Source organism: Callospermophilus lateralis, chromosome 13 (assembly GCF_048772815.1).
Source record: "Callospermophilus lateralis isolate mCalLat2 chromosome 13, mCalLat2.hap1, whole genome shotgun sequence".
NCBI lineage: Eukaryota > Metazoa > Chordata > Mammalia > Rodentia > Sciuridae > Callospermophilus > Callospermophilus lateralis.
Window position 1 is genome coordinate 21,306,312 of NC_135317.1, and position 10,815 is coordinate 21,317,126.

Below are 10,815 nucleotides of genomic sequence, written 5' to 3' on the forward strand. Positions count from 1 at the left end.
TGGATCTGCTTATGGCTAAAATGACACTTTTGAAAGAAGTTTAATTTTTAAAAATTCATACTATAAAGCATCAAATGCCTAAATAACTTAAAAGGTAAAAAGGCAGTTGGAGAGGGTTCTATTTTCCATTTTTAGAGTAAATTTCTTTAACAATACCTTCTCCTATAGCACACACATAAAAATTTTCTACATCTGAGCCAAGCAGTCTTCAGACATGACCATGTAATTTGAAGTCCACCCTATACTCACAGACCACAGAATTGCAGTGCTATAGAAGATGCTAGATACATGTGACCTAGCCCATACTATTTTAGCAATAAGCAAACTGAGGCCCAGCATACCTCGGCAAAATGTTCTAGAAGCATACAGCTTATTATAGCAGGAATATTTCTTTCCTTGTAGCTAGGTTTTCAAAAATTTGTTAAGCAGACTGAAATTTTTTATACTTCTATAAATATCCTAAGTTTGCAGCTGATTCTTCAGAGCCTTATTTGAACATAACTGAGCTGTTCAGCATAGACTTTGCATGACAAAGCGGTCAAGTCTTAATAGTAACTGGGAATGCATTATCAAGACTTTATTTAGACTGTAGAGTCAGGGCAATCCAACCGTTAGTCATCCTGACATATGCTTTGGAATGAAACACACCCATGAGTTCTGACAAAAATGTCATCTGTTCCCTGTGCCCTGCCCAGATGCATCTCTTTTCAAACGGCTGATATTTTTACTATGGTTATAGAAAAAAAGAATTTTCTAAAATTCCTAATCTAGTGGATTTAAATTTCCCCTCCCTAATTATAGCATGAACAGCAACTCCCATACACCTCACATGTTTAGCAAGATGAAAATCTATTACAAAGGAGAGCAGTGAACGATTGTACTACCAAAATGGAGACCATCCTTACTATGGAGCTAAGAACACTAAGAAGCTTGTTCCCAGGGAAACATCGATTTACCCTATCACTACTGATTGGCTTAATGTAATCTGAAAATGGACTCCTAGATAGATCAATTTGCCGTGATTCATTCAGTAAAGCAAAACTGAGACTGACATCTAAAGCTACTCACAAAAAATATTGCTCTAAAAGACAAAGAACTGCCCATTTTATTTTCAAACAAACTACATTTAATGCCTCCTATTGGTCTTTTATAAATAAAATACAAAAATCACGGCAATGAGGTGATTTTTTACTTTCTATCCAACTTTACAAAGATAATAAAAATGGGAGGAAGAGTGGGCTGAAGCTTTCTGACTTGGCATCCCTCTGTCAAACCCCAGCACCTTTACCCTTTCTAGACACACCTCTGCCAGATACGTGGCCAGGATGGGCCCCGGAAGGAGGAATTTAGTTCTAACCGCTACCTGCACAGGATTGCTGGATGGAGCAGGAACGTGTAGAAAGAGAGCCACTAGAATTTGTCAATGAGCAGACAATACTTCTGCTATACAGTCCCTTAGATTGTATGACAGGAAGATGAAATGCAGCAAGAGTCTTCCTACTCCATCCCAGAACCCAGGGCTGTTCTGATCAGAATTTGGAGGAGCATTCAGTGCATTTCAAGGGTAGCATTACCAGCCACTTCCCCCCAGCTCCCGGGACAGTGGGAATTAAGTGGGAAGGCACCGAGGTAGGCAAATGGCTCTCAGAATTGCACAATGGAGTTTCCCCAGAGGAAGCCAGGGTGAGCAATGCAGCAGGAATTCACTTCAACAACCCCCTCCCTCCCACCCTGAAAAAAAAACCAGACTCAGATGCTGATAAGAATTCTTTTATGTTATTCCAATAAAAAATACATTCATACAGAAATATAACAATCTTGCAAAAAACAATTTCAAATAAAATCTTGTAAAACAAAATTTTACAAAAATCTTACAAAGATTCTTTAGATAACAGGGTGCTTCAAAAAAAAAAAACAAACAAAAAACATAAAACAACAAAAAGAAATTTCACTAATAGAAATTTTTTTTTTAATTTCAAGCAAAAAGTTTCTGCTTGATTGAGGCTCAGTTATCACCTGAACAGAATGTACTTCTTTATGTACTTGCTTATTATGAAAATTACAGGCATTGACATATATGGCACTCAGCCCCACCCTGTCAAACAACTCTGATGGTGTTTCATAAGTGAGACAAGCCAGTGCAAGTTTCTTTTTGTCTTTTGTTTACCTTCTTGCTTAATGGAATTGTTATGGCTAAGCACACAGCAGGGCCAAAAAAGGAGTTTTCCAAAACCCAGCAAATCAAATGCTTGGATTTTGAACTGCCAAATGAAAAGTGCATTTCCCCCCTAAGCAAAATTAAAGAAGTTTTTAGGTAAATGTATTCATCAGCCCAGATAAAAAACCAGTTATATGAGCTTTAAGTACTGCTCATTTCCAGGAAGAGAAAACAAAATACCAGCCCAGCCGGACTCGTGTGTGTGTGTGTGTGTGTGTGTGTGTGTGTGTGTACACAAAAAGAAAAGATCCACACCCACAGGCTAGCAGCTGGAAGAAACATCAGCTGTCAGTGCTGTGGTATGCCAATTCGGGGAAATTACTCCTTGGAGAAAATGGGAGAATCTACATGCTGGAAAAAATAGTTTCATCTGCATAAAAAGTGTTCTAAAAAAGAATCCCTGTGATTAGCTTACTCTTAGGTTAGATCTTCTAATAAGGCTGAAATTCAAATCAAAACCTTGGTGTGTCTGAGTCCAAATGGTGTGCTGGTATTCTGTTCTTGCCTCTTGTGAATGGCCAAAGGTGTTTAATTCCAGCCTCGCTGACAGTGGCAAGCAACGTCAGCAGTTTGGAATAGATTCAATGCCAAGAGAGTCTTCAGCAAATCTTTAAATTAAAGATAAAGCCTCTATAAAAGTTAGGTTATAGTTTTCATTTTTACCTCCTTTATGGCCATTTTGAAATATTTCTTCACAGGCTGTAGAATTTTCTAGCTAAACATTCTAGTTTCTCCTTAAAAAAAATATTTATATATTATCTATATATATATATAATATATATATATATATATATATATACACACATACACATACTATACACACAGATATACATACACAAGAATTCTGCCCACTTTTTTTAAAAAAAAGTAGCATACTTTCTGCATTACCAACAGATAGCTAGATAGATATGTGAAACTTGTGCCTTTTAAGCAAATACATTGACATTTTTTATACTTCTGTATCTTTAATATGTGTGAAAACATTACATATTAAATACAGCCGGTGTGTAATCTATACAATTGTTGTGCAAGGTCTATGTGAAAGTCTTGAGGTGGCAGAATTGGTCAGGTTTTTCAATTAGCATTAGTTTTTAAGTTTTTCTTTCTTTTTTTTTTCCATTTTAACACTGACGGTCAAGTTGTCTAAATATTGAACGAATACTGACATGTCAAGAGAGTTCGCATCTATTTGTCTTTGTGAAGGAGGACCTTAAAAGAGGTTTATTATTTTTTTTCTTTTTCTTTTTTCCCTATTATACATTGATACAGTACACTGCCAGGTGAAGAAAGAGCCATAATAAAGCATGCGTCACCCACACCCCTGTATGAGACCCCTACATAAGGGGTCACTTGCATAAGGCACCATTATGAAGGTCAACAGTGCATTAACAGCTAGAAAACCAGAATGAGTCCTCAAGGCATAAATAAGAGAAACACAGCTGCATGGGAAAAGTTTCCAAGCTTTAGTGGTTCTATCCACCCATCTAAGAAAAATTGTAGATTCTCAGCCTAATGTAACATTAGACCAGCAATTTCCAGCCCCAGCCTTTAGACAATTGACACATGTCCAGTTTCTTCAAAGGGCATCATAAAATTCTCCAAAAAGTTAATTCAAATTCAGAATCATTTAAAAAATAATCCTCAGCTGCACAACCTTTTTGGAAGGGGAGTGTTACAAAATAGAAAGGGGAAAATCATGTCTTGCCAGGCCCAGGTAGCTAGGGATCACTGTACTAGACAAATTGTATCTGAGCTGCTTGTTATTTGAAATTGAGATTGCAGTCCGGATTTAAAAATGGAAAAGCATATAGTTCCCCAGACCATGCATGACTTTTTGTATTATAAGGAAAAAAATTATCATTGCGTTATATTTGTAAATACAGCTTATACAATGGGTTACAAATGAGCTCTGTTGTAGCAAGTAAAACAAGCTACTTGACACATTGCACATTTAATAGCTGCACCAGACACCATAAGTTCCTCTCACACAGGAAGGGGGACAGGGCTCCCCCTGCTCATACCACCCTCTGCTCTGGGGTCCTGAGTTCCCACTCCCACCCTCCAAGTTTTTCCTCCTTCTTCTTCCTTTTTTTTTTTTTTTTTTTTTTGTTGTTTTTTGTTTTTTTTCTTTGTTTTTTGTTTTTTTTCTAAGGTGCAGACACCCCCCAGGAAATGATTGGTGGTCGTCTCATCTCATGGTATACTCCTTACACACAAAACATTCAAACAACTTTTTGTTTCCATCTCTTGCAGTTTTGCTACCACAAGGGGAAAAAAGTCTGCCTCATCACACAGTCAGTAATAGATCCTCAACATACAGTCAACCCAACCATTAACATTCTCAGTGCGCATGCTCACAGCAAAGGCTCAGGAGCCTCTCAGAAGGTTAGGTACCAGTGGCGAGTCCAGGGTCACCCAAACACCATGCACCATGGGTGCTATGCTGCTTCTTACATGACTTTTTTAGCCCTCAAAAGACCTTCAAAAGAGAGGCCCTGGAGGCAACTGGATAGGTGCAAAATGGCATGCTTTGGCTGGAACACGCATCCCTCCTTCCACGGCCTTCTCTCAGCCTGGAAGCCTTTTAGCCTACAGGAATCACCCCTCTGCTCCCTCAGAGGTGCCTCTTCATGTGCAGGGCCAGGTGGTCAGACCTGGAGAAACACCTGCAGGGTAAATCAGAAGCAAAAAAGTTAGGTTTCCTCCCTGGCTGTGTTATACACCAAAGGTCTCACTCATTCTCCTGTACTACCCAATCTGACCCCTCTGGAGGGAAAGGTGGGATGGCCTCCAAGTTCAGGGACAGGAAACCCTAACTTTTGGGAAGGCAAACTAAGAAGGTCTCCAATCAGGAGTTCTTTGGAAAATCTAAACTAACCTCATTTCTAATTCTTTGAAGTTGAAAACTGTTGCAGGCCAATTCTTAAGAACACATGAAGTCACTCTGTGCTCATGTACATCTAGTACAGTGCTTCCTAACATGGACTGTTCACAGACACCAGGGGCTTTCTAAAGAGCCTTAGGCTTAAAAAGAAATGTCAACCAATGGCAGGAAACTGTGGGCTTCCTTCAAAGGTCTAGGAACACCCACCCTGCTCTGGTCATGGCACTCACAAAGCCCTAGGTTTCTTTTCCAGGGAAGCCCTCATGCACATACCTGTCACAGTGAGAGCATTTAAAAGGCTTGGCACCGGTGTGCTTTCGGAAGTGTCTGGTTAACTCATCACTTCTTGCAAAACGCCACTCACACCCTTCCCATGAGCATCTGTAAGGCTTTTCTCCTGGGAAGAGAGCACATGACAAGCGCGCCATGACTTCACTGACACGCTGAGGGGAGGGCATTCGACAACACATGTGGTGGCGGGAGGAAAGCTCAGAGTCCCAGGGCCCTCAATTAGGGACCATACCTGGAGCTCTAAAGGGAACAAACAGATTTTTTTTCCTGACCTAGCCTCAGGCTTCTAACTGTTGTTTCAGGGATCCAGGTTTGGCCAAGGCCATGCTAGCAAAATCCAAGTCAACATATAACAATGACAATTACTAAGGCTGGCGAAATACTTGGGAGGTGAAGTGTCAGCCCACTGGTCCCACAGCCTTGTGCAGGGCAGAGTTTTATTGCTTTCTCCATGGAAACTGTTTCCCTCCAGCACTATTTTGTTCCTTACTCACTTCCCCACGGAATGAGTCTCTGTAGTTTCCTCTGGGACCTTCTATAGTCTACAACACTGAAGTCATGAGTTTCTGGAAAATCTCATTCCAAGGCTTCAGAATCACTTTCTAAATGGCAATCAAATGACCAAGTTGACTTCATTGCCTGGTCAAATTATAAATATGAGTTCAATAAAAGTGCTGAGAATAAAAAAAATAAAGAGGAAAGCTAAAGTAAATCTGGGACAGATTCCTCATGTCCCCTTCTTAGCTCTATCACTAAGCCTGATTTTCAAGACCCTGATTTCATCTCCCAGCAATCTGCTCTCCTGTTGGTAAGATAAGAATTCATAGCACTTGAACATTCCCAGCTCAAAATTGTCTGTGACTCTTCACCAGTGACCCTAAACATCCTCAAGGTTATTTGTAGACCTTTCATCTAAGTTGTGGGGTTTCATTAAGAAGTCACTGCTGAGCTAAGGGGTATCAGAAAACAAAGGCTGTATGACACAAAGATATTCTCAATAAACACCACTGATCAATACTGATGCTTCCAGAACACACAGGTATCACTCAGACCTCACACCATCATCATCAATACTAATTCACTCCACATTGCCCAGGGACCCTCTGTCCTGTTCCTGGAATTTCATTCCAAGAATGAGGAGCAACCCAACATAACATGTACACTGGTACAATGAGCACCATGGACCTTGACCAACTGGATTTCTGAGTGGGTGGAGGTTTGGGTGTCCATGGAAAATACCATCTAGCCTCTTGCTTTGCTTAATCTGAAAGTATTAACCACTCATTTGATTCCATTGTCCATCCTGTAAGATTCTACTCTGAACTCCAAAGAGAACCAAGTCTTTGGTGAACAGAATTTAGGAAGTGAGAATTTGTTTGATGAGCCTTGGCTCCCTCCCAGGGCTGGTGCAATTCAGTGGCGCCCCGCAGCGGCTGACCTCCCAGGTCCCATGAGGGGACTGACCTGTGTGAGTACGCTGGTGTGCTTTCAAGTGGGAGCTTTTGGTGTAAACTTTTCTGCAGCCGTTAAAGTGGCATCGATGTACTCTCCTCCTGCCGTCTGGAGAGGCGTCACCACTACCCTTGTCACCCGGCTTCCCCGAAGTCCCACTGCGCACCTTCCCTGGTGAAGGTAGCTCTCCAGGCACACAACCCCATAGTTGAGAAGGTTCCCTGCTCAGTTCTGGAGAAGAAGGAGGTGTGGACGTTACAGAGGAGCTCAGATTTCCTGAATTGACCAAGACTTCGCTGATGGGGTCAGAGGTGAACTTGGTAGTGGGTGAAAGTTCCTCTGAGCTGTCAGATGATTCGCTGCTGACATCTGAGTTGAGGCTGTTGGTCTCTAAGTTGTAACTGAAGCTCGGGCTGATCAGAGTGTCCTCCGGGGGGCTAGAAGAAATCTTCAGTTCTGATTCCTCCTTTTTCTCCCGAGCCAGAATGATTTTGGTCCACAGATCTTCCTGGCTGTCAAATTTGATTTCTGAGGCTGAAACATAGCAGGGCTCACTCTGGAGGTAGCGTTCCAACTCCAGGCAGGTCTGTGCAAAATGAACGGAAAGAAGGCACGTGATTGATAAGGCTACCAAGACTGGAACCAAAAGCACATTTGCAAAACATGCAAGAACAAAGGACAGGTAAGCTGTGGCAGTGTCACTCACTATGAGCAGAACACCTTCTGTAATCAGAATCTGTGACCTTATGAAAGTTAGAGGAAATTCATTTCTAGGAATGGTAACAATCAGAAGGAAATGCAGAGGGTGAAACCTCTCTAGGCTTCCCCAATGCTAGACCAACGGCCACAGGAGTGATGATCACTAAGCCTGTTTTGTTGTTATAGTTACAAGTGTTGACATTTCTAATGAGTCTCCCAGTAAACCACACAAAGAAAATCAGCCACACATACCCCCCCAACAGGTTTAACCAGATTCTCTGACATTCTCAAGAACCATGTGTGCTAAGGAAAGCCCCAGCCATCCACCTTTCACACGCCACAAGTATCCACACAAGACAGAAAAGACTGCACAGCACACAGAGTGTTCTGATGGACCCCCTTAGGGACACAACTGACAACACAGGACCACACTCAAGAGAGGAGACAGCAACTAGCCGTTTGCATTCAGGGACTTCAATGGAGTTGCAGAGAAACCACCCATTTCCTGTGTAGCAGAGACCTAGTATGTTTTCAAAGAATGCCATTCCCAAATGCAGGGCCATGTATGCCACAAAACTTTAATTACTTCTACAGTGGTCAGAGGGAAACAAGAGACTTCAGCAACAGGAGTGGAGGAATAATTCCAGAATGGCCATCTGCTATTGTAAAGGATGCAAGGGGGAAATTACTCCACGGCCCTGCTGGGAGTCCCACAATGAACAAGAACTTTATCTACTGGCCAAGAGTACAACTGTATGAGTCATCACTCCTATTTCTTTCACGCAATGCCAAAGGAGACTTCCTTTTGAAATTCTGACCAGCAGCCAAATAAGGGCCCGGTTCAAATATACATGCAGTGTGTCATGGACAGGGTGCCCCTCCCCAGCCCCACAACCAACCTTTCAAGAAGCTACAACTGCCGAGATCAGCATCCCCTCTCCCCACCATTTCAAACTTTCTAGCCACTGGAAAAGAAAAATGGTAGGAAACATTTTAGGATTAAATTATGTCTGCCCTGATTTTCACTAGGTTGCCTGCATGGCCATATAAGGTTGTCTGTGCTACTGACAAGTCTACAGATTTAAAATTTGACACCAAACTGCTTTTTACAACAAATCATTTTGGGGACACGGGCCATCCTGAGTACAGGCTACTCAAAGGCTCTAGCTTACTTAGTGATATGCCTCCTGTCATGATACAGGCACATTCTTCCCCCTCCCCGCAGACTCTTCATGCAGCAAGCATGAGCAAGCCAGGAGGGGGGGGCATTGTTTTCTCTTTCTCTTTCCCCCTAAAATTAGATGTCTGAGTTGCAATGCATACTATGGTTTTCTGAAGAGAGGCGGCGATACATTTTATTGTTGTTCCAAAGAAAAAGAAAAGCACATTTATTGAGATCTTGTTAAACTTTAATAATCTAGCCAATTTAAAATCTCCATTATGCTGATGAGCACCAGAGATCTGAAGGAAGCTCTCTGAGAGTTTAAAAGCCTCTGAAGGCCACCAGGAGCCAAGTCTGGCTAGTTGCCCAAATCCCAAATGCCCGAAGGAAACTACTTAGATCAATTTCAATCACGTCCTAGGGAGCAGCTTCTTTGAGGAGGAAAAAGGGGGGAGGGGGACCAGGGAAAAGGAGGCAGGAGAGGATCGGGAACAATTAAGCAGGCATGAGAAGGGTGCAAAGCTTTGCATTTCATCCTTCTTCAAAGCTTTCTAGGCTTTGAAATCCACAGAATACATTTGATCTGCTAATTCACTTCGTGACAAAAAACAAACAGCACAGCAGGGCAGAGAGGCAACACCAAACCCTCTTTCTATCTTTTTAAAAACAATGGGTCAAGTGTTAGAGGCTCTCATCCCTCAAGCAATCCTAAGAATCAGAACGGGAAAATATTAAGTTTCTCCAATTTCCCATGCCCAAATTTCCCATCCACCAAAATGCCGGAAACCGAGGCTCTTCCCAAACTAAGACTTGAAGCAACTAGGACGGGCTCATTGTCATATGACTGACAAGTCACTGGTGTGCAAACAGCACCCCCCTCTTCCCCTGGTAAACAAGAGAAGCAGGTAAGAAAAATAAGGCAGACCTAGGCAAATGTTAAGAAATCCAAAGAGGGAAAAGAAACTGAAAATAGCCTAGAGGGAGGGGGAAAAAACCTGGTCTACGTTTCGCTGGCAAAATTTTAGATTTAAAAAACTGTATGTACAAACACTAAAAAGCAAAACAAAAACAAAATCCCTTTCCAAAAAAAAAAAAAAAAAATCCCTTGGCAGTCAAGACAAGTTCGTTCATATGACAAGGTCCAGCTGTGGAGTTTGGACCTGCTACAAGCCCCAAACTTGTGCCAAGGGCTCGGGCCGGGATCAGGCCGAGGAGTTTGGGTTTCCCCTCGGATGGATGCTGCTCAGAAGCTCCGGAACGGCAAAAACACTGGGAACAACGAATCGCGGCTCCGCTCTACTCAAATGACAACTCTGCTCCACGCTGGACAAGGCCCCTTTTAGAGCGCCTTCCACACCGGAGGCAGCAGAAGGACATTTTAAAATAATTATTTTAATTTTTTAAAAATTACACTAACAATAATAATAATCATAAAAAGATGCACTTCCAAGCACACACCATCTTGCCTGTGCCTCCGCGCACTCCCTCCTCGGCGCACCGGGCACGTGAAAATCTCTATTTACCTGTTGCCAATATTCCTCCAGGGACGGCAGAGCCGAGAAGTAGCCCGTTTCGTGCACAATCTGGAGTTCCTGGAAGATGCTGCACATTGGGAGCACATCCATGTCGGTTTGGAAAAGACAGTCCCCGCTGTCGGGAAAACAGGGAGGTGTGCGGTCTGGAGTCGGAGCCGAAACTCTCCCCGCGAGCGCAGGTGAAAGTTTCATGCAAACTCAATGGCACGGCAATCAGACGCCCGGTCCGGACCCTCCCGCAGCCCGCAGCGCGCGGAGCCCACACAATATTTGCAAACACCGGACTGACTGCAAACGTAACCCCTGCAAAACTTCCCTATTCAAAGCTCCGCTGCCAGCCACCCCCCTCCTCCCCCGCCTGGCTCCCCCCACTCCTCCTCCCCCCACGTGACTAGCCCCGCGCCCGCCCCGCGCGCTACCCAATCCCGCCGCTCCCGGCCCGGGGGCTGCGCGCAGATGATGTCAGCTCGGACCAATCGCGGGTGGTGACACACAGCGGCCCCGCCTGGCGTGACCGAGCCTCTCCAACACAGCCCTCTCCATTGGCTCAATTCGAACTCTGCCCGCTCTGATT

At 43.3% G+C, this 10,815-nt stretch overlaps 1 protein-coding gene across 1 annotated transcript; it reads right to left on the reverse strand.

The window, feature by feature from the left end:
- Positions 1–1,757: 1,757 nt before the first annotated feature.
- On the reverse strand, positions 1,758–10,567 carry Klf6 (KLF transcription factor 6). Its single transcript, XM_076831620.1, has 4 exons — positions 10,230–10,567; positions 6,858–7,431; positions 5,376–5,499; positions 1,758–4,884 (listed from the first exon to the last, which is right to left on the reverse strand). Exons 1-4 carry the CDS (start codon positions 10,431–10,433, stop codon positions 4,833–4,835), a joined length of 954 nt encoding a protein of 317 aa, XP_076687735.1. The 5' UTR covers positions 10,434–10,567; the 3' UTR covers positions 1,758–4,832.
- Between the last annotated feature and the right edge of the window lie 248 nt (positions 10,568–10,815).

What these genes read in the sequence shown, in the direction of transcription:
- Klf6 (XM_076831620.1), bottom strand. Translation starts at nt 10,433, where the DNA reads ATGAAACTTTCACCTGCGCTCGCGGGGAGAGTTTCGGCTCCGACTCCA. An exon ending in ACACCAGCGTACTCACACAG is followed by an intron (nt 5,500 to 6,857) that starts GTCAGTCCCCTC and finishes CTCTCTTCCCAG; the next exon opens with GAGAAAAGCCTTACAGATGC. An exon ending in AAATGCTCTCACTGTGACAG is followed by an intron (nt 4,885 to 5,375) that starts GTATGTGCATGA and finishes TTTACCCTGCAG; the next exon opens with GTGTTTCTCCAGGTCTGACC.